Genomic DNA, 24,915 nt, shown 5'->3' on the forward strand with positions numbered 1-24,915 from the left:
CTCCTTGGATGCTGCCTGACCTGCTGCGCTTTTCCAGCAACACATTTTCAGCTCTGATCTCCAGCATCTGCAGTCCTCACTTTCTCCCACAATTAAGAATACCCAACTAAGAATATCTGAAATACTGCAAAGAAGTGAATGACATTAGCTTTGACATTTTCTTTAAAAACACAGTAAACACTGTTAATAAGACTAATAGAAAATACTTCACATGATAAAACAGTAAAACTTGCATGTACCTCTAGAGCCTGCTTTTGGAATGTTTCAACTTCCAGTCTCAATTTTTCCCTTTCATTCTTTAACTCATTAATTAGCCCTTGAAGGTCAGTGGTTCTTTTGTATGTTAGTTCAAGTTGCTGCCTCAATTCAGAGATGGTTCTTGATTTATCACCTTCTGCATCATCTCTGAATCTCTTAAAATCATCAAAATTTGACTTCAAACTTCTCAACTCTTCTTCCAGCTTCAGTCGTTCTTTTGTGAGGTTCTCTACAACCGAACGCAGTCTGTCTATTTCACTTAGACTCTCATTCAAAGCCTTGGTTTTTTCTTCACTAGTTTTTTGGACATGTTCATATCTCTGACAAGCCTGTCTTGTACTTTCTTGCTCTTGACTCAACTGGCGACGCAATGTTTCAACATCAGCATACAGTCTATTCAATTCTCCTGTGCTAATATTCTTCTCTTTCAGCTGCTGGTCAAAAGCTTTCTGCTGTTTGGAAAGATCATCTTCAACTTTTTTCTTCATGATTGAGATATGATTAATTTGTTCTGTGAGCTGAGTAATTGAGAATGTATGATCCTTGCATTTTTGTTCAAGGCACTCAGCCTCTTCCTCAGCCCTCTTTCGCTTTGATGATTCTTCAAGTACGTTCCTTCTTAATTGTATTAGTTCTTCATCAATCTTATATTTGGCATTGTTTGCTTCCCTTATATTGTTTTGCAAACGTTCAACTTCTTGTTGCAACTTAGATCTTTCTCTGGATACTTTCTCACGTTCTACCTTTATGACTGTAATCTCTTGTTCTGTAGTTTTAAGTTTGGTAAGTTTTTCTGTGTCCTTCTTCTGAAAATCAATTTGCTGTTGTTTTAATTTATCATTTTCATTTTCTAAATGTTTCCGTTTATTGACTTCTTCCTCTAATAAAATTCTTAGCTTTTCAATCTCCTTTCCTTTGTCTTGGATAGCCTTGGAGGTATCCTGCTGAAGTGATTTAAGCCTCAGTGTTTCGTCAGTTTTAAGTTTTGTGAGTGTTTGAAATTCTCTTTCAAGTTCCTCTCTCCTCCTAGATTCCTCAATACAAGCTGACTTCTGCTGCAAAGAATCCTTTTCTGCCTTTTTTCTATTGAATTCAGTTTCTCTGATAGAGCTTCTTAATCGTTCTATTTCTTCCATGAGATTCCGTTTCTCATTCAGAGCTTTCTCCAATTGAATTTTCAAAGTTGCAATATCATCTTCCTTTTTTATAGTTAACCTTTCAACTATAGTTTCTCTCTCATGAACCTCTCTTTCAACCCGTGACTTTAAGATCCTGTTTTCCTGCTCATACTTGACCCTAAGCTCATCTAGTTCACTTTCAAACTGTCTCCTTTTTAAAGACTCTTCCTGAAATGCATTCTTAAGCTTTTCTAGCTCTCTCTCTTTGTCTTTGATTGATTTCTCAATCTCCAATTTTATCAGCACTATTTCATCCAGTTCCTTTTGTTTAATTCGGAAAGCACTGTCATGTTCATTCTTTTGCTGATCATACCAATTTTCAGCTGCTTTTCTCTTCCTTCTTTCCTCATCAATTTCAAGTGTCAATTTTGTAATCTTCTCATGGATTTCTTTTATTTGGAGAAGGTACGAGTCCTCCCTCTGCTTGATGGTATCACGGTCCAATTCAACATTTCTCTTCTGCTCCTCGAGGACCATAATTCTTTTCCTGAAGTCTGCATACTCAGTTTGAACTTGGCTCAAATGTTGATCAAGAAACCTCTTCTGCTGAACACTATCAGCATTCTCATCTTGGGCATGTTTAAGTGCCTCTTCCAAAAGTTCTATTTTTGTGTTTTTTATCTGTATAATTAAAATTAGATGGAAGTGGCCTGTGATATTTTGCTTTGTATCCTACATCTTTAATATAAACATAAATTCAACAAACTAAAAAGTTATTTACATTTATAACCTTAGATATATTTTGAGAGCAAATAGTTAAGGCTGTCCAAATAATAAATACGTTCAGCTTTTAAAATGACATGAGAATATATTGGATAAATTTAATACTTTTACTTCCTATTTGAAAACAGACATCAATATTTCATTATTTTCAAGAACAGCTACAACATGAATATTAACTTTCCCGGAACAGAAAAATAAAAATTCACCTTTACTTCTTCCATATTCTTCAGCATCTCACTTAGATACTTGTAATAGTCACCAGATCTCGTAAGAAGTTCTATGTAACGAGACTGTAGATCTGCAGACTAAATGAAAACAAAGAGTAATTTTATAACAACGCGGCTACTTTAAGGATTATTTCTGGAACTATATGATCATGATTATTGAATTCAGACCCCGGCGAGATAGGATCTCAAACCATGAACTTTGGATGACTAGCTTAATGTCATAAGTATTGCTACTAAATCCAGTGACCTGTAGCAACTGCCAGATTCAGTGCCAGATTTTAAATGACAATTTGTTTGATTATTCTCTTCACTTTATATCACCATCAAAGAAAGCTTTCTACTATTTGTATCGCATTTCATAGGTTTTCTTTCTGAAGAAGAAAATAACTGTCAACCAGGGACATGCAGTCTCAGAAAACTTGTTCTGGGAAGCACATACTAGCTATCGCAAATTCCAACCACTGGATGATGCACAAGTAAAACATAGGAGGTAGGGACTGAAATGCACCAATAGGAAACTTAGAAAAATAAAGCAAAAATGAGGTAGATTTATTTTACCTAGCTTAAGACTTGCATTCCTTCCAAGATGTGATGTCCAGAACTGCTCTCAATATTCAGAGCATAGTAGAGGTAAAATAAGACTTCCCCTTTCTTGTACTTTAGTCATTAGGTATAAAGTCAAGTATTTCAATGGTCTATTTTAATTACTTTCTGCACTTGTTCATGAAACATTAATAATAATTGTACCTAGACCCAAAGTTTGTTCAGACCTCTATGGTGTCTGGCTTTTCACCATTTAGAAGGTACCTTATTCCAATCTTATCTCCAAAATGGATAAGCTCATATTTCCTACCGTGAAACGCATTTGTAACAGTTCTATCTGTTCAATTAAAAAGTGTTAATACCTCTGGAATTGTATGCATTCATTCACACAGTTTATTATGCTACCAACCTTTGTCACTTTGGATATATGGTCATTTACCTTAAGTTATTAATAGATACAATGTATAGTTGAGACCCCACTGCAGGCCTGAGGTCATATCCTGCCAAATAGAGAAACTGCCCATTACATCTACTCTGTCTTCTACACTATTCAGCCAATTTCCTAACTGGGTTAATAGCTTGCCAACAATTTTATTCACTTCAGTTATCAGATTCTGAGGGCCTTTTGTGAATGCCATCAGGAACACCATATGAAAGATATCCGCAGACATTACCCTGTCCTTGACTTCAGTCACCTCTTCAAAAATAATTCACTAATCTGTCACAAATGATTTACTTTATACAAGTAATGCTGATGCTCTGATCAGTTCAAAGTTTTCAAGATGGCTAGTCACCCTGTCCTTAAACATAGAGTCCTGAGAGGTTAAATGCCCCATAATTCCCTGACTGTGCTCTATAACCTTCTTAAAAGAGTGGAGGAATGGATACAAATTTCTAAATTAAAAGGAACAGTTCCTAAAACAAGATGACTTATGATTACAATTAAGGCATCTGTAATGTTCTCATTTAATTTTCTTAATCTCCGGGATGGAAGTGATCTAATCTCACTCTTCAGTATCATTACATGAGAATAGAAGTTGTGTGTGTTCTGCCTAGAGAATTTATAACAATGGGTATTGGTTCCAGATCAGGGGAAACACATAAGGGCTGCAACAACCAGAAACGTCTTCACTGAAGCAGTCAATTTCCAAATGCAGTAAGATCTGCACAATATCATGGCTTGAGCTGAAAAGAAGCAATAACATTCACACCATACAAATGCCAGGCAATATCTATTGGCAGTAAGAGACAAAGCAACAATCACCCAACATTCAAAGGCATTATCATCACTGAATCAACATCCTGGGGGGTCATCATTGACCAGAAACTGAACTGGACTTGCCATATAATAGAATAGCTACAAGAGGTCAGAGGTAGAGAAATACTAGAGTAAGTAGCTTACTTCCTGACTCCCCAAAGCCTGTCAAACATCTACAAGGCACAAGTCAGGAGTGTGATGGAATATTTCCCATTTGCCTGGATAAGTGCAGCTCTAACACTGCTCAAGAAAGTTGACACCATCTAGCATAAAGCAATCCACTTACTTGAGAAAGGATGTACTGGCACTAGGTTGATCTGGAGTTGAGGAGGTTGGCTTATGAGGAAAGACTGAGTAGGCTGGGATCATATTTGGAAGAATGATGGGGCATATTACAGAAACATATAAAATTATGAAGGGAATAGTTAAGATAGAGGATATTTCCACTGGTCGGTGAAACTAGGACATAGCCTCAAGATTAGGGGTGCAGATTTAGGACTAAATTGAGAAGGAACTTCTTCACCCAGAGAGTTATGAATCTGTGGAATTCCCTGCCCCAATACTACTTCAGTAGATGTTTTTAAAGCTAAGATAGATTTTTTTTTGAACAATTAAGGAATTAAGGGTTACAGTGAGAAGGCGGGTAAGTGGAGCTGAGGCCATGAAAAGGTCAGCCATGATCTTACTGAATGGCGGAACAGGCTCAAAAGGGACAGATGGCTTACTCCTGCCCCTAGTTCTTCTGTTCTTATCTGGCATCACATCCGCAGATATCCACATCCTCCTCCACCAATTCTCAGTAGCAGCTGTGTGTACCATCTACAAGATGCACTGCAGTAATTCACCAAAACGTCTGAGACAGAACCTTCCAAACCCATGACCACTTGCACCTCTAAGGACAAATGCAGTAAACACACGGGAAGACCACCACCTCCAAGCCAAATACCATCCTGATTTGAAAATATACATCAACTCCTTCAATGTCACTGGCACTGTGGGTCTTTCAACAGCACACTGCCTTCAGCAGTTCACCATTAACTCAAGGGCAACTAGAGATGGGCAATAAATCCTAGTAGACCATCTCAAGTGGATAAAAGACTCACCCAGTTGTGTATGTTGTATTTCTCCACTTCAATGGGCCATGGATACTCAAGTCAGAGTATACTCAAGGCTGATTGGTAGAATTTGTGGACACAAAGGGAATCAAGGAATCTGGTCAAGGAGCAGGTTTGAAGGTTAGTATGGCATCCTCCTGCTTCTTATTTGACCCTTAATTAGGAATAGCAGACAGCCTGAAGATTTGGAAAGACAATCAGAACACGCATGTTAAAGGTCAGCCAGCAAACCGAACATGAATGCTGTCTGCTGCTGAGGGAATTGGAGAAGGAGACGGCAACACAAGGACACCATATTGCTGATTTGATCAGAAACTGCTTCATCAGCACAATCACTGATGTAAGTGATAAGCAGCATCGAAAACATTTGTCTAATCACCACAAATGCATCTCATGGTGTGCCAATTTCCTGCACAACTGCAAACACTGCAGCAGTCCAATGCACCATAGGTAACATTCCACAGCTTTCCGTCTACTAATCACTTTGATAATAAGAACAAAGAATAAAGAACAAAACAGCACAGGAACAATCCCTTTGGCCCTTCAGACTGCGCTGACACATTTTGACCTTCAATATTAAAACTACCCTTACTTACAGGATCTATATCCCTCTATTCCCTTCCTATTCATGTATTCCCTCCCCCAGGTGTTTCTTGAATGCTGCTACTGTGTCTGCTTCCACCACCTCCTTTGGCAGGCACTCAAAACTGTTTGTGTCAAAAACATGCCTTGCACATCTCTTTTAAACTTCCCCTTTGCACCTTGAACCGGTGTCCCGTAGTAATTCACTTATTGGCTTCCCATCACTAATGCATGAGTTGCTGCCACCACTCAGAAGTCACCTCCAGTAGAAGTGCTGGAGGCAGGAATATCTCTGCAAACTGGCCTATTAAATCTTTTTAAAAATAATATTCCTCTCTCATTCTGCTCCAAATATGCCCCTAGAATGCTGGGAATCGTTTTCAGAAAGCGCTTTCATTCCCCAATGTCATGCATTGTCTGCACCTCTGAGATGATGTTTCCCAAGACGGAAACATTGACTCACAATATCCCCCAAACATCCACATGCTTCGATTGCAGAACATCAACCAAAGTGCCACCCATACATAAACATAAAGAAGGTGAAATAAATTAACTGAAGGATTAAAAATAAGCTAGCTTAATTAAACACATGGACTAATGAAATAAATAAAGAATTATGTTTATACATGTATAGTCATCAATAGTTTTCTTTATTTTGTCACAGAATGTGTGAGTGACTTAAATGGCTGGCATTTAGAAAGGGGTGGTAGGTACACCCTTAGTGCCACTAGAAAGGAATCATGACTCCGTGGCAGTGCAGGATTGCTGATATAGTTCCATCAAGAATGGATCTGAACAATTTGAAAGGGAACTCACATGTGGTGGTGTTTCCATGTTCCTGTCCTTGTCCTTCTAGGTGGTAGATGCTATTGTCAAAGGCGATTTACTGCAGTGGATCTTTAGATAGTACACATTGTATGTTGGAGGTAGAGTAGAAGTGAATGTGGTGCCAATCAAGAGGGGCAACTTTGTTCTGGATGGTGTCAAGCTTCCAAAGTGTTACTAAAGTTGAACTTATCCAGGCAACTGGAGAGAATTCTATCACGCTCCTGACCTGGGTCTTGTGGATGGTGGAGAGGCTTTGGGAATTTAGGACGTGAGTTACTTGCGGCAGGATTTATAGATTCTGATCTACTATTTTTAGCGAATGTACTTATTTTAAAAAAAAACACACATTTCTCTTCAGTTTCCTGGTCAATTATGAGGATGCTGATAATGGGGGATGATTTGGAGATGCTGTTGTTGGACTATAACCTGGTGTTGTGTGATTTTTAACTTTGATAATGGGGGATGCAGTGATAGCAGAGCCATTCAACATCAAAGAGAGATGGTTAGATTGTCTCTTGTTGGACATGGTTATAGCTTGGCACCTAAGTGGCAAGTAACACTGGCACCCCATCGTTACACCAGGCCTGGATGATCTAATCTTGATTTATGTGGACATGACATTTATCTGTAACATAAACTACCACAAGTAATGGAAAAGCAGCACATTTTTACCATTCTGAACTCAATTTCCAACTTTTGCATGCAGACAGATACTATACAGATTCCTGCTGAAGGGCTTGTGCCCAAAACGTCGATTCTCCTGCTCCTTGGATGCTGCCTGGCCTGCTGTGTTTTTCTAGCACCACACTCTCGACTCAGATACGATACACCCGGTCTGATTTTCCTTTCCACAAATGAACTAGAAATTGGACGAGGTATGCAAGACTATTGGTGTACATTATCCAGTTTGCCACCTGTGTCCAGAGTGAAAATTGCCACATGGAAATTTCACTGAATGGAATGAAAATCAATAATGACACAAAAGGCCAGCCTGATCAATGTGCATTTGAGCATGGACTCAAAAAGAGTACACTGGGAAATGTGAATGGAGATGATGTCATTGCTGAGTTCACACCTTATTAAATATGTAAATAGAATATCAAACAGGTTCTACTATGGACAAACATTCCACCTCAAAACTTAACTCTGCACTACACCCAGATGATCCTTTTTGTCCAAACACAAGCACATACAGAAGAAAATTTATCTCATTAATTTCTCACTAGAAAGTATGAGGAATTGGTGAATATTAACTTACATATAATACCAATAGGTTTAATTGGTGTTCGCCCTTTAAAATTAATGATCTAAATGATGAATTAGTTGAGAAAACATGAAGGCTGTACAAACAACTACAAACAAATGCTTAACAACTAGTCGTAACATCTTACTTGATGACCATCATATAGCTGATAGAAAATGATTCCATGGTATCTTTCAAATACAGAAATAAAGTATATGGAAGCATAACAGAGCAATGTGGAAAAGAAATCTGACATAAGCTGCTTAACTTGGAAATGCTAACAGTGGGATTGAATTTTTTTGGGCTTTTCCTGATCTTTCACTAGAACTTTGGTACAAATCCTGATGAAACACCATTGAAGGCCATTCACACTATTAGGCTCCACATTTTGGCTGCTCTTAGACTGAAGTTAGGGGCTATAGTCAGGAGACATCTTTGGAAATTGTTGGTGAATTTCTCAATTTATGGTCAATTTTAACACCGAAAAATAAAGCAAACAAAATGCCAGTGCTCATTTCTGAAGTGGAAGAAAAACAAACAAACTCTAAATGTTGTTTAAATTCAGTAGTGATTTCAACATTACTGTTTGCTCCCTACAATGGAAGTTGGTGCTTGATGGATGGAGGTTGGAATTTTAACCAGTAGTTCTCTCTAAAATAATACCACTAAGATATAGACTGAAATTGAAAAACCAGGTTTACACCTTAAAACAAATAAATAATAAAGCTGGAAAATTACTGTAGGTTGTAGGAGTAGCCAGATGGTTAATGGCTTAAATAAAGGAGGTTTGTGCTCACATTCAAAACGCGAACAAAGAATGCTGTATGAAGAGCTTAAACATTCAATTATTAATAAAAACTAAAGAAACTTCTGATCTTTAAAACTAGGGAGATAGATTTCAGAATACCGCAGCTTGCAGAATACTGCAGCTTCAGGCAAAAGTAGTGAACAAATAAATGGTTTACACACCTCATGAAGAATTTTACTGGAAATTGATTGTGCCAGCTGCCTCTTGATGGGAATATTAAGCAGTGTTTCCAGACCAGCACTGTACGATGCTAATTGTAGCTCATAATCCTGTTTCACAAATAAGATTATGCATATGAGACATCCCACTCTCACATACAAAAATAATACTTTTCAGTCCATATTGGAGTTTCTTACCTTCACTGATGTTGCACATAGGTCTGCATGTTTTTGGTAGGCTTCGACATTGCCTCTTTTGCCCTTTATTTCAGCATACAACTTCTATTCAACAATAATAAAAGAATATTAACACCAAACTGGAAGACGATATAAAATTAGCCCATTTCGGTAATAATATTCAACAGTAGGCAACTGAATTAATATATTTTCAGAATTGATGCATATTTGAGGGGTACCATATATTTGATTTAAAATGTAAACTCTGTTCCTCTCTCGAAAAATCCTCAGTACTCCAAACAGGCTTTTGACTAAAGGTCAAGAAATTCCTTCCTATACCTTTCCACATGACAAGCACTGTCTGAAACCTTCTTATTTGAGAACTTTGAAACCTTCCTCTTCAACCAGGTTGCTGTCATTTGTCTTAAGTGTCAAAGCCTGACAATACTTCAATAACACACAGTCGGTCATATAACAATGCCAAACATGCCACAAAAGTGCAATTTGTCGAAAACCCCCTGGTTTGTGTTTTCTCATAATACGTCTTTACTAATGCTTCAGGCCTAAAAGGACTCATCAGCAGGCATAGGCCAGTCAGGGTAATGGGGTGCATTTGGTGTTTGGAAAGCTTTGAACTCAGCTGCACTCTGACAGACAATTGAGCCAAGAGGAAGGAGAAATATTAATGTTCATATGGTCGATTTCAAGTGGAAAGATATCAATGAGTTTCCTATCTCATTCCTGGTGCTGTGTAGAGGGATATGAAAAGCTAGACTGGTGTGTAATGGATAACAATGTTAAGTGTGTGTGAGAGAGTGAGAGCAAGAGAGAGCATGAAAGAGAGGGTGTGAGAAAGAGAGAGACACAGACAGAGAGAGAGAAAAAGAGAATACAAAATCATGTGTGTTCATCCCCAAGGTCCTGAATGTATTTTAAATGTGTGCCAGTCTACAATCCATGGTCCATATTTTCGATTGAAAGAGATGGTGAAGCTATGAATGTTTATTGTCTTTCTAAAATACATCAGACAAAAATTTCTGGAGCTTGCACCAATGCAATTAAATCTGGAAAATTAAAACTTACTGCTCCAGCCATGCTGCTCTTCCATTAGAATCAACATAACAGCATCTGACCAACAGACTGAAATTGAAAGCCAACCAAGAATGTTTTCAGCTTTACAGAAATTTTAAAAATTTTAAAAATTGTTTTTGTCTGTTACCTCTCTCTCACACATATATAATCTCATATGCCTTTCTTCTTTATTTTGCTTTCAGAAAATGGTTTAGATTTCCTGGCTTGGACTTTTCATGTCTTGGAGATAATTCTTCAAATTGATTGGTTTGACAAATTGCATCACATGTCTAATACAAGTTCAAAAGCACCCACCCCCCCCCCCACACTGATCTGTAGGTCTCTGCACAAGTATAATGAATCATTTAATAATTCATAGTCTCCAATATAAACATCAAAGCAAAAGGAATACTGAATGTCCGATACTGTAATTAGTATTTTGCAGAAACATGCAGCCATGATTACAATTAGTTTCCACATTGTGATTTAGTACAAGATATAATCTGGAAATTTCATTACATTGGGCAATCTGGATTTAACCCTTCAAAATCGGTTTGTTAAGTAATACAATGAACAGACAGTCATTTTATAAGAAAGCAAATGCTATAAAACGTTAAATGACATACCAACCTTCTGCTCATTTAGCTGATCCACAATTGCATTTGTGTCCCCAAATCTATTGACCTGCAACCCATCCTGTTTCTGTTTTGTTGCATCAATCCACTTGCTCAGATTCTGAAACAAATCTCCATAGTCTTTTAGCTGCCTATATTCCTTGTCTAGGTCCAAGTATCTGCATAATGAAAGCAAAGAAAGTCTAATTCCACAAGAATAATAATACTTTTTTTTTAGAAAATGATTTAACTATTAGTTAACGTGATGAGTTTTCTTGTGAATTATTATGCAACCAAGTTATATTCTGAATGTTTTGCATGACAACCTCAGGAAGGTTGAGGTTCTAGCAAGGAACTACAGGAGATGCAAGTCTGAGAAAGGTCATTTAGATTTGTTAACTTGAGCATGGCTTTGGAATATATATTATGCATTGTTCATTCCAATATTTCAAATTTCCAGTGCAATTACAATTGCACTGAAGTCAATTCAGAATATTGATCCTCTTCAATATACTTAAATTGGGAGTATTATACTTTGAAGACTTTGATCCCTGTTCTGAGGGCTTCAAGAAATTCAGACACCGCTACCTCGACTTTCGATTGATCACAGTTCTAAACACCCTCTCAACCTCTTTTCAAGTATAACATAATTATAGTCAATGCAATTTGAGAAAGGTTCAGGAGTCCACCCATATCCCTCACCTGCATTTCTTCCTGCAAAGCAAGAATGCAAGTGATGAGAGTTTAATTATTTAATTCCTTTGTTAAGAAATACTGAGCTTATATTTTCACATCACTGAATCTCAAGGTCCCTTCTCTGCTGGCTCTATTATAAGAGAACAGCCTAGGGTTGGTTGAGCCTCAAGTCAGTCAAGGAGTCAAAAGAGGACATACAATCAAAGACTAATACTGAACAATTAGTGTGCAAAAAAAAAGTGACCCAAAGCCTCATCACTATGGCTCCAGATGCCAAGGTGGAGACTTTCCTTAAAGCAGGAATTCTTACCTTTTTTTTAATATATGTATCAGCCCCAAAAGATTGACACACAGAAACAAATCCTACATGGAAACATTTTCCAGCAGGATTTGGTGCTGTTACAGTATCTCTCTACATACAATGAAGTAGATTTGGTGCAAACATAATCTAGTAGTTATCTTTTTTGTTTGAACATACAATATAGGAGTATATGCAGGCCATTCAGCCCACCAAATGAGATCATGGCTGATTAATAATCCTTAACTCCACTTTGCTGCTTTTTATCCATAATCCTCAATTCCCTTAATGAATAGCAATTTGCCTATTTCAGCTGTGAATACACTTAACTTCGACAGCCACCTGCAGTAAAGAAATCCACAGGATCACCATTGTTAGAAAATTCACCCACATCTCTGTCTTAAATGGACTACTCCTTATTCTGAGATTATGTTTACCTATCCCTAAGAATTTTATGTTTTTGATTGTTGTGTTTTTAAAAAAAAGTCCCATTCCTCTTAAATACCACTAATCGTTGCCATATTATAGGAGTTTTCTTTCAATTTGATCACGTCCATAACTCCTTAACCATGGTTAACAATGGTTGGCTTATCCACTTCCTAAAATCCTTCTTCCTCTCTGGGATACATCTTTGTTGTGTATTGCATACCTTCAATGTCTCCTCAATCTAGAACTGAAACCTAGATCTTAACACCATAAGACACAGGAGCAGAAATTAGGCCACACAGCCCATCGAGTCTGCTCCACCATTCAATCACGGCTAAGTTTCTCATCCCATTCTCCCACTTTCTCCTAGGAACCCTTGATCCCTCTTGACAAATCAAGAAACTATCTATTTGAGTCTTAAATACACCCAATAACCTGGCCTCCACAGCATTCTGTGGCAGTGAATGCCATAGATTCACCACTCTCTGGCTGAAGAAGTTTCTCCTTATCTCCATTCTAAAAGGTCTTCCTTTTATTACAAGGCTGTACTCCATGATCCTAGTCTTTCCTACCAATTGAAACATCTTCCCAACATCCACTCTGTTCAAGCCATCCAATATTCTTTAAGTTTCAATTAGATCTCCCCCTATCCTTCTAAACGCCATCAAGTACAGACCCAGAGTCCTCAGATGTGCCTCATATGTTAAGCTTTTCACTCCTGGAACCATTCTCATGAACGTCCTCTGAACACGCTCCAGGACCAGTACATCCTTCGTAAAGATAGGAAACCCAAAACTGCTCACAATACTCCAAATGTGGTCTGACGGGAGCCTTATAGAGCCACAGAACTACATCCCTGCTTTTATATTCAAGTCCTCTCAAAATAAGTGCCATCATTGCATTTGCCTTCTTGACTACTGACTCAACCTGCAATTTTACTTTGAAAGAATCCTGGCCTAGAACTCCCAAACCCCTTGCACTTCAGACTTCTGAATTTTCTCCCCATTTAGAAAACAGTCCATGCCTCTATTCTTCCTACCAAAGTGCATGACCTCACACTGTCCTACCTTGTACTCCTTCTGCCCCTTCTTTGCCCACTCTCCTAATCTGTCTAAATCTTTCTGCAATCTCCCCTCCTCCTCAGTGCTACCTCTCCCTTTATCTATTGTTCTATAGTCTTCTTATAGTTTTTGGAAAATTCAGTCTTCCAGGACCCTTGATGACATTGGATTTGAACCTTCAATCTCATCATTCAAGTTAAGGTTGTCACAAAACGGAGCCAAAACAATATAATCAAATAAGTTATTTTCTTTCATAGATTGGCAATACCCAACCTGCTGTCAATTTCTTTGTTAATTCTCTGCCATCGGTCAGATAGCTGCGTGACTTTTTCATTGTATTTAGTGAGGTCTATGTCACACTTGTAGAAAGATGGCATGATGTAATCATTGATCCGAAGGGATTCCTGCATATTTTGCTGCATTGACATGATTAAGTTCTTCTTCTGATCCAGTTCACTCTTCATTTTCTAAAAAAAAGTGCAAAAAAATTAAATGAGTTTTGTTCAAAAAAAACTGGGTACTATTTATCCAACTTCCACATTACTTGATCCGACTTTTCGTTCAAAACATTGCCGCAAGCTAGGTTAGCCAGCATGAAACTAGCAGCGCATGCCTGAGAGTAGACCAGCGAGAGCAGAGGAATCTTATGCGATTTTCTGGACTTTTCGTTCTTAAAAACAACAACCTATTTGTTAGCTGGAAGCACGGTTATTTTTGCTTATTGAATAGAAAAAGGGAGACAGGAATTCAGGTGCTGCACTGCTGCGAGGGTCTGTCTAAAGTAGAGACAGAACTTTAGAGAACTGTAACTAGAAGTATGTGTTGGCAGACCATCTGTAAGCTCCTGGGGTTTTCAGATTCTGTTGTGGACATGCTGGTGGACCAGGGCTGGGATACAAGCAACACCCTTTCAACTTTATAAAGATGCTTGAAATACCTGTTTAACATCTCACTCATGTTTTGTCTGCGTTACTTGGAAGGAATATTATTTTACAAGTACTTCTAAAATTGTAATGGTTCTTAAGTGGCAGTAGAGTTTTGAAATATTCTGGATTGTGACAAATGCTCAAGAAATACAAATCTCTATTTGACAGAAAGAAATCAGAAGGATGTGAAATGTAGGTAAGCCATCCAACCAATCGAGCCTGCATTAACATTCAATTAGATTGCCGCATACCCATACGAAACACATCAAAAGATGCAACGATATTCTTCAGAAATTTATCAATTTTTGTTTTCCCTCATTCTCTGAGGTCGGAGATTCCAACAAATCACCACCCCCTGGGTGAAGAGATTCTTTCCATCTCAGTTTTAAATGACCTATCCTTCTTTCTGAGATTATGTCCCCTGGTTATAGACTCCCTTGCTGGCAAACTGCTCTACCTATGGTTACCTTGTCATTCCTTGTAAGAATTTTGTAAGTTTAAATCTCTTATTCTTCAAAGCTCCAGAGAATACAAGCTCAGTTTCCATAATCTCTTCTCATAAAACAATGCCATCATCCCAGGGATGAGTATGTTGTACATATGTTGCACACGTATAGTGAGTATATCCTTTCTTAGATAAAGACTGCAAATACAATACTCCAGATGTGGTCTCACCAAGGCTCTATACAACTGCTAAAGGCATCTTTACTTCTGTACTCAAATCACCTTGCAATGATTTGCCTTTCGTATTGATTATTGCACCTGCGTGCTAATTTTTAGTGACTTATGGAGTAGAACATTCACGTCCTGTTGTACCACCACTTTCCAGCCACTCAGTATTTATGAAATATCATGTCTGAATTTTTCTAACAAAGTGGATAATTTCTTCACATTATATTCCACCTGCCATGTTCTAGCCCATTCACTGAGCCGATATCCAAATTTGCTTGAAGCCTCCTTGCATCTTCTTCCCAACCTCCACTTCCACATAGTTTTTTTTTGAAATCAGCAAAATTAGACATATGAGAATTGTATTCACATCCAACTTATTAATATAGATTGTGAATTAGTTGTGGATCAGCACTGATCTTTGCAGTATCCTATGCCTTACAACTAACATCCTGAGAATGATCCTACTATATAAAATATATGAATATTTCTCTTGTGTTTACCGCCTGCTGATATCTTATAAAAATACATGTTAACTATGTCACTTCTTTCAAGGCTGTTGAAAAATCTGAAGAAAAATATGTATTTAAAAAAAACAATGATAGCAAAACTTTCTGCGAGGTTTCAGGATGCTTTGGTAGGAAGGTTTACAATCTTTTTTATCCAAAAAAAAAAGCATACATTTGCAACTAAATAAAGAGATTCCCAAACAAAAGAGAATTAAATGTTTAATGGAAATTGTATTTTGTCAGAGATCAACGAGAAACTCACCAACTTAAAAAAGGGGTGCTGAGATTGGATGAGAGAGACAGAATGCTAATGGCATTGGAAAACCCCTTGATCACCAGGCTAGAGAAAGGTAGGAAACGAAACTGACATTTCAATGAGTTGCAATTGCAAGCTATAGCAAGTGAACAAGTGCATGAAAGATTAGGCTTAGCTGCATCAGCTGTCTCAATGAAATGATCAACCAACACAGATTTTGACAGTGTATGAATGGCCATTGTGTCAAGTCATCAGAGATGGCAACATCCATGGAATTTTAATTGAGCATGAGGTGGCATATTTAGAGGATTGGGTAACATGAGAATGTTATGAAAATATAATAACGACCTCAGAAGCTAACAATTTGTTCTTTTGAAATAGAAATACTAAATCCTTTACTGTCCCAACTGAATATTTTATTATGTTAAGATATAGTCTCAATACATATTTGGGTCATTTATGTTCTATGCTGAATTCCAAGGTCAGCAAAGCTCTTGAAATAATTAAACTGAGGGGGATTTGAAATTTGTTACAGATTAATATTGAAAAACAATTAAGAAATCCATTTTATGCTAAAAGATTGCCACACTGCTTCCATTGTTAGTCCTGTATTTGAAACCTTACAACTGAGAAAACCTTTCAAATGCAACTGACATACAATATCTGTAAGATACCAATAAATCTGTAAGCAATGGGTAAAACAGCATTGGACAGGTTAAGAACCATATGCTTATTCTTTTCTGTGGAAAGAAATAGATAAAATAGCTTATATTGTTACTTATATCGAAACCTACACTGTAGAGCCTTTGATTTTTGGTATTTGTATTAACAGTACCTAGCAAGAGCAAGGCTAAATGTCATGGAGGAGGTTATGTGGAGACTGGTCAGCTGAGCATTAAAGCAAAATCATTGTAATAAAAGATTGAGAGATCAACCAGATCTGCATCTGGAGGGTTGAATGTAAAACGCGCATCTTCTATGACTGCATCTTATATAATCGCATTATTAGCCCAAGTATGTTGGTTAATTTAATAAACCTTCAATGACTTAGAGTCATAGAGATGCACAGCACAGAAACAGACCCTTAAGTTCAACTCATGTATGCCAACCAGATATCCTAAAATAATCTAGTCCCATTCACCAGCATTTAGCCCATATCCCTCTAAACCCATCCTATTTATGTACCCATCCAGATGCTTTTTAGATTTGTAATTGAACCTGCCTCCATCGCTTCCTCTGGCAGGTCATTCCATACACGCACCACCCTCTGCCTGAGAAGTTGCCCCTTAGGTCCCTTTTATATCTTTCCCTCTCACCCTAACCTATACCCTCTAGTTTTGGACTCACCTACCTTGGGAAAAAGACCTTGCCTATTCACTGTATCCATGACTCTCATAATTTTATAAACCTCCATAAGGTCACCCTTCAGCCTCTGACGCTCCAAGGAAAAAAGCCTCAGCCTATTCATCCACTCCCTATAGCTCAAACCCTTTAAACCTGGCAAATTCTTTGCAAATCTTTTCTGCACCCTTTCAAGTTTAACAACATCTTTCCTGTAGCAGGGAGCCCAGAATTGAATGCAGTATTTTAAAAGTGGCCTAACCAAAAACCTGTACAACCGCAAAATGACATCCCAACTCTTGTACTCAATGCCCTGACCAATAAAGGCAAGTGTATCAAACACCTTTTTCACTACCCGGCCCACCTAGGACTCCACTTTCAAACAACTATGAACCTGCAACCCAGGGTTTCTTTATTCGGCAACAATCCTCAAGACTTGACTGTATGTTAAATGCATTTTGGAGTAAAGTTATAAACTGCAGTCCATATATGTAATACTGCAAAATTCATATTCTTAACAAACATTAGCCTGTTGTTGATCCACTGACCACTATCAGAATATTTACCTCTGTTCAGTGAGTATAGGTTCAATCTTGGGTGGAACCCTCTGCATAGCTTAAAAAAACTGTACACTCAATATTAAGACTTTCATTCCAAAAATGATCACCTTGTATTGCAGGGGATATGCTTGTCTACTGAGATGTACCTCAGTGATAATTTCTCATAGTAGATTACATTGTCTTTTTAGAAATCACAGTGAATAAAATAGGCAAGTTCCACAATCATTAGACAACTCACTCCAGCAAATGAATCAACCACTTGAAGAAGCAGAAAACTACTTCTAATGTCTTCTGGAAGAGAACTGAAAGTAACATAAGCAGTTTTGATAAGATTCGGTTTACCTTCAGATTGTTTCTGTATGACTCTATTTTATCCAAACTCATCGGGACGGTTTCCTCCTCAGTTAATCTCGCTTCATAAACTTTTATCACATCTTCTGCCTCAAGAATATTTTGGAAGAGTAACTTCAAGGCCTTCATTCTAAAAATAAATCAATGCAATCAGATTAGATTCCCTACAGTATGGAAACAGACCCTTCGGCCCAACAAGTCTACACTGACCCTCCAAAGAGTAACCCACCCACTCCCATTCCCCGTCCCTATATTTATCCCTGACTAATGCACCTAACAATATGGGCAATTTAGCATGGCCAATTCACCTAACCTGCACATCTTTGGACTGTGGGAGGAAACCTACGCAGACACAGGGAGAATGTGCAAACTCCACACAGACAGACAGTCGCCCGAGACAGGAATCAAATTCCGGTCCCTGGTGCAGTGAGGCAGCAGTGCTAACCACTGAGCCACCGTGCCACCATAAATTAGTGCTATCATGCAAAAATATAACAACAAGCAATTAACAATGACTGAGAAAAACATTCCAACATTATTCTTACCAGGATCAGAGATGAAAATCAGAACCCCTGGTGCAGCTGTGGCTTGGGGCCTAAATATCCAAAATAGGCATAGTGGGTCCTGCCCCACACAGCAGACCATAGATCTCTGGATCCTGCTTACTGAGCACTGATGCACCCCACTGACTCAAGCACTGTCTCAGATGTTTTCTAAGAGGTCAAAACAAGCAACTGCAGGATTCGATTTTCTGTTACCAATAACAACGATGCATGGAGTGCTCTGTTGTTGGATATCAGCAAGGGTCTTGCAACTTTTTGATGCACACTGTGGTGTATGAGCTCCAGCTTTACTTCCAAGGGTTCACTTCTTCAAATAGCAAGCAAGAATCCACAATGATTTTAGGTTAAAAGTCTATTAAATATGAAATTATTATGCTTTAAAATGTTAGCCCAGTATTTCTGAGCAAAAGAGGCTTCCTCTGCCAATCCATAAAGGCCATGTTAAAAAAAAAATCAATGGATTGAATCTTCAGGTTGAAAGTTTCTGAAATTTTGTTTTTAAATTAAATCCAAGCTTTTAGCATGATTGATCAGGTTCTTGATCAAAATATTGTAATTTTGAAAAATAGACATGTGGTTTCAAAGGTTACATTTTAAAAATATCGTAACTTTAAGCAAATCTGTTTGATCTAGTTTTCTAATGCCTTTTTACTGCTGTGACTATTTTATACAGTGTGCACTCCAGTGACTGTTAGCTAATGCTTGGTGTCAAGACAGCCAACACAGGAAAGGAACATTGCTTTAACGTAATTGACATTCTCACCATGGGGCTCCCAGTAAGTGATCACACAGATCTGCTCTGGTGAATGTGAAGTGCAGCCTATTTAGGGTTGTTATCTGATTGTTATCAGATTTTACATTTGGAGCTGCTTGACACCATTGATTGGAAAATGATTCCAATCGCAGAAACCTACACTAGACAAAAGATTTAAGCAAAAGAAAGAAATGTATTTTTGACAATTATTCACATTACTTAAAATGTTATAAAACATGGTTAACACTTCCTTCACTCACCTCTCTAAATAGGCAGATGAAAAATCACTGCCATTCTTCAGTCTCTGGCCTATCAGACCAAATTCTGTTTCAAAATATCCTCTTGACTCACTTGATGCATTGGGCGAGTTATACCACGTTTTCTGTAGGCTGACAAAGTCATCATCAATTGTATTCAACTCATCTTGTGCAAGCTGTACAAGTCAAAAGTGAAAATAAAAATTAGAACACAGACAAAAATTCAATGTTCATTTTATCTGAATCTGAAGTTAAATGCAACATATTCTGCAAAAATTCAGAACAGCTTTTGAAGTTAGTGATTGTATCAGGCTTTTAGACTACTTCCAAAAGGTAGTGCACAAAGACCAAGCAACCAGCAAAGGTCTGTTACTTCATTTTTATGTTAATACCCAATTTTATTCTGTTTCTTCTTATTCAGAAGGAACACAGAACAAGTTTAATTTTGTCAATTTTGTACCCATCATGATCAATGTTGCTAACAGTGTCTAACAAAGTATATTCTTATTTTACACCTACCTTCAAATTAGTTGGAAAATCATCCACTTTGGAACGGTAGCTAAATATCAGAATTTCTCTACTCCAAGCCTGTGATTTTGTATTCATTAAATTTAAAGCTGAGTATCAGTTAGCTGTTAGAATAATAAGCAATATTGAGGACCTCAAGATTCAACCTATTTAAAATTAACACCTCCAATAAAATCAGATTCAAAAAACTCATTAAGGGAGCCCAATAATTGAATAATCAAAATTTAAATGTTTTCTTGTCAACTACAAGACTGCTACTGGGAGAATGTAGCCATTTCAATTACAAAGCTCCTCTAATCTGCTACTCCACATCTTAGGACTAATCTAAAATTAGTTCCTTTTTGGAAATAACATTGTACTTCTAGTTCTCATTTCAAGACGGAAGGCTAGTGTTTAATAAAGATGGTTTTACATTGTTGATGGCCTACATCCAGAAGGCTTTGCTTAAGACTGACCAAAATCATTTAACATTGCTGACCTCTGCTCCTTGCAGAAAAAGGAAGGCCTCATTCTATTTAATTTGCATTGAGTTGAGAGGTGAAAAGACTATCTTAATGACAAAAGCTAGAGTAGCAGATGTTCTGTTCTGTTCAGATACAAATGGCACATTGGGAAGAGCAAACAAATGAAAATTAGGCAGGACAGGACAAATGTCATGTGCATAGGAATTGCTTGCTTTCTGTTCTTGGTATTTAATTGAAAGAAAAAAACATGTAGCCTTCATGACTGTCCAACGTTCCCATATGCAGTCTATTCAGTGTTATGATGGATTCACACTTTATCCTTTTTGGGGAGCTTGAGTTTGAAGAATTGCACAGACATATTGGAACTTTAAAAAAAATCAAAAAAATACATTGGAACTTCGCTATTAAACAAAACATTTCTTAGAACCTACATTCAGATAATTACTGCCTTGGTTGCTTGAACTCACTTCAGGAAAAACACCTGACTGTTTTTACAGCTGGGTTTTTTTTGGGCAGTACTAATTGAACTGTGCTTTTGCATTTTGGATTTCAGTTGGAATTGGGGCTAAGGTTTGTGAAACAATCAGTTGCTCAGCTCATACGTTCTGTTTCTACAGCAGCTTTTGTGAATCCAGTATGAAAACAGTTTGTCCTCTTGAAGCATCATTGGAAGGCTCCTCAATACTGTAATCTTCTGAGTAAGCTGCATTTGCCCAGAGCCAAGAGCCTGCTGTCAGCCAATTTATCATCAGCACAAATTAGAGTCAAGTTGGGGGAAGGCTTGTTCTAGTTTTCACATCCATGGCTCATGGAGATTAAACGTGCACATGTTGAAGTGCAGTTCCTGGGAAACACCCAATTTTTATCGGTGTGATGCCAAGCTAAACATGACTTATGGACTTGACACTTCAGTAGGAAAAAATTAAAGCTGCATGATTTGTTTGAGGGATAGGGGAAGCTTTTTGGATAAGTACAGGGACACCATTTGAAACAATAATATCCCTTTGGAAGAGAGTAGATGAACTCCGGGATTGTTAACAGTGAACATGACAGCTGCTAAAAAGTGGATAAACACTTGGAACTGTCAAGCTATTAAGGCATTTAAAACACTTGGCAATTAAATGTTTGAGGAAACAGTCGACAGTTTCAAGAAAAAAAAAGCAATGCTGATAGTTTCTTCTGTCTTTTAACTCAAGTCCAAGGGCATTATTATAGGGTTTGTCTCCAGCACTGATTTTACACCTTGTCATTCTTATAATGAGATACCTGTCAGGTCCAAATGATTATAATTTCTTTAATCTGGGCTATGAATCCAAGTCTTTGTTTTAATCACACATTATATTGTTGAAGAACTCAAAATGCAGCCTTTTGAATAAAACATAACAAAGTCACCAAAGATGCTAAAGAACTTCATTTTGTTTCATCTCACAACAGGCCAGACGTCAGGCCATGGTGCATATTGTATGAGTATCTCAGCATGGTGCTGAAATCTGCCCGTGGTAGATAATTGGATGGAGGGCACAGGAACAGTAAAGTGTGAATACAGCATAAATCATGAAGGAGTACACAGGTTTCTGATTCTTCACACTCACCTCTAACTCAGACATCCTTTGTGCAAAGTCCATGTGTGCATCAGCATCAATGAGGAGATGTATTTTTTGCATCATTTTATACTCATTCTGTTCCAAACGACGACGTATCTTTTGGAGCTCCTGTTGGAAATTCACGTCAACCTTTGGTGGTGCTAATTGCGGTGGTGCTGCAACAGCTTGAATTATTACTGGTCCTGTATTTCAAGACAATATAAAAGATTGGTATTAGAAAAAGTAATAACTAGGAAGGCCAATATCTTCACAGAACACACAAACATTGCCTCATAGCCAGTCTCATCAAGCAAATGACCATTCACAAAAGAATTCAAATGTCCAGAGAGAAAACAAAGTTTATTTTCTTAACACACCAATCCCTCAAAATGCAAACAATTCTGAAATACTTAATGCAATCTTGCAAACTGTGCAAACCTTTCCCACTCTTTTTGTTAAATGAGGTTCATACAATTCCATCAATATAGCAGCACCCTGCTACATATGGTAATAGATTAACTGAACTATTCTTATCTTAAATTCTTTTAATTCCATTCTTAATCAGGTAGTTACTAAACTGTTTTAATAAGTTAATCTTGATGTCATGACATGACATTTCTTCTTTCTCTAGATGGTGGGGGACATGGGACAAAAGTGACAGAAAACCTGGGAGGCAAGAAATGTTTTGAATTTCAATATGAGGCTAAAATAAAATAAAGAATTCCTGACCTTTCTGCAGAACTAGAATTGAAACATTAATGCTAGTTTCTCTCCACAGATACTACCAAACTTGCTGAGTTTCTGAAGCAATTTAAATTTCTGTTTGCTTATGGCTCGTTGATCTTGCAAGCAACTAAAATACTCTTAAAATTGATTATGGTGGAGAGTTATCTTTCATCTTTGAAATTATACAGGACATTAAAGAAATATAAAGGCATCACAGTGAATGTTACAAACCACGATCATTTTTTCTTTCTTCCTCCAAAACAGTCACCAAGTTTACGTAGTGCGTCTTGCTTGAGCCAAAATCAGATTCTAGTTTTCTCTTATCTGCATCAGTGAAATATTCTGAAGTTTTGCTGTACATCTGGAAAGTTTGAAAGTTCTTTTCCAGATTTTTAATGACAAGCTCATAATCCTCACGAGACATTGTCCGTAACTGAAAAAACACAAAACAGGGATATTAATTGCAAGAGAAAGTTTTTTGATTTAATTACCCTAGCAATTCACATCAGCTTTTCGGTGGGGAGAGCTGTAGATGAGCTCCTCACTATTTATGGTATAAAGATTGGAAAATCAGGAGCAACATAATCTCAAATTTCTGATATGCATTCCTAAAACAGGCAGGCTCTTCACGAGATGAGATCAAAAATGTCCTCATAAGCTGCAAATGTTGAATAAACAGGTTGTGCATTTTCATTTCCATCTCATCTTCCAATTTTTTAAAATTACTTACACAAATATTTTAAGAGCAATCACACAATGGAGAGAATACATGGTCTTTTGACACTACAGATAAATCCATAAACTAACAGAGGCAGGTGATTCACTGCAGCCTAACAGATCATTAGCATGGATCTTATTGTCAATGGCAAAGGAAGGGTACTGTACACTGACTTCAAAAGATCTAGGAATTCTTGTGGTGGGAATCTGGTGCTAAGTCAAAGGGTATATCTTCACATGCAGCAGAGATGTCATCACCAGTCAGACAACCAAGGAAACCAGAATAGGAACAGAGGTAGGCCATTCAGTTGTCGAGTCTGCCCCAACATTCAACATTATTATAGCTGATCAAACGCTTCAACTCCTTTTACTCCCCTATCCCCATAACCATGGTATGCCACTAGCAATCACAAACTATCAAAACTTAAATTAAAAATATTGAATGTCTGAGCTTTCACAGCCTCTGTGTTAGAGAATTCCAAAAATTCACACCCCTCTGAATAAGTGGCACCTCCCTAATTTGTGCCCTCTGACTTTTAGACTCCTCAACCAGGGGAAACATTTTACACATCAATCCCTTAGAGCATTTTATGGATTTCACTGAGACCACCCCTTATTCTCCTCAAATCTCGAGAATACAGGCCCAGCTTGCCCAACCTCTCTTCAGAGGACAGTCCCACCATCCCAAGAACAAATATGGTGAACCTTCATTGCAGTCCCTCTATTCCCTGGAATGATTGGCTTGTCTTATGAGGAAAGATTGGACAGGGTAGTCTGACTTTTAATAGAATTCAGAAGAGAGGAGGGCAATTTGATTTAAATTTAACAGATGGATGTCGAAAGAATATTTCCTCTTGTGAGTGAATACAGAACTCTTTCGAATAGGAGGCATTCTTTGAAGACATAGATAAGGAGAATTTATTTCCTCAGAGATGGTTGAGAATTTTTCGATCACTCTGCTCCAGAAAGCAGTGGAGACAATGTCTTTTAAGGTAGAGTTGAATTGATTTTATAGCGTAACAAGAATCTAAGGTTATTAGAGGTAGAAGGAAATGTGGAATTTAGAATCAGAGATGTACAGCACGGAAATAGACCCTTGGGTCCAACCCGTCCATGCCGAGTAGATATCCCAACCCAATCTAGTCCCACTTGCCAGCACCCGGCCCATATCCCTCCAAACCCCTCTTATTCATATACCCATCCAGATGCCTTTTAAATGCTGCAATTGTACTAGCCTCCACCACTTCCTCTGGCAGCTCATTCCATACACGTACCATACAAATCTTCTCAAAACTCGCTAGTACCACCCTTTGCATGAAAAAGTTGCCCCTTAGGTCTCTTTTATATCTTTCTCCTCTCACTCTAAACCTATGCCCTCTAGTTCTGGACTCTTCCACCCAAGAAGAGACCTTGTCTATTTATCCTATCGATATCCCTCATGATTTTG

General features: G+C 37.8%; 1 protein-coding gene across 1 annotated transcript in view; it reads right to left on the reverse strand.

Moving 5' to 3' along the window:
* Window positions 1–24,915, reverse strand: part of LOC122549187 (desmoplakin-like) — a 70,675-nt gene that overhangs the window by 12,206 nt on the left and 33,554 nt on the right. The window contains exons 14-23 of the mRNA XM_087986255.1: window positions 22,983–23,184; window positions 22,035–22,228; window positions 19,454–19,626; window positions 17,868–18,006; window positions 13,538–13,731; window positions 10,800–10,962; window positions 9,120–9,203; window positions 8,925–9,032; window positions 2,366–2,464; window positions 240–2,057 (exon numbers count right to left, since the gene is read on the reverse strand). Of these exons, the coding sequence (XP_087842381.1) occupies window positions 240–2,057; window positions 2,366–2,464; window positions 8,925–9,032; window positions 9,120–9,203; window positions 10,800–10,962; window positions 13,538–13,731; window positions 17,868–18,006; window positions 19,454–19,626; window positions 22,035–22,228; window positions 22,983–23,184 (3,174 nt within the window). The remainder of the gene's footprint in view (window positions 1–239; window positions 2,058–2,365; window positions 2,465–8,924; window positions 9,033–9,119; window positions 9,204–10,799; window positions 10,963–13,537; window positions 13,732–17,867; window positions 18,007–19,453; window positions 19,627–22,034; window positions 22,229–22,982; window positions 23,185–24,915) is intronic.

Source organism: Chiloscyllium plagiosum, unplaced genomic scaffold (genome assembly GCF_037043375.1).
Source record: "Chiloscyllium plagiosum isolate Xiang-an unplaced genomic scaffold, Cpla_swu_hap1 HiC_scaffold_4, whole genome shotgun sequence".
Lineage (NCBI taxonomy): Eukaryota > Metazoa > Chordata > Chondrichthyes > Orectolobiformes > Hemiscylliidae > Chiloscyllium > Chiloscyllium plagiosum.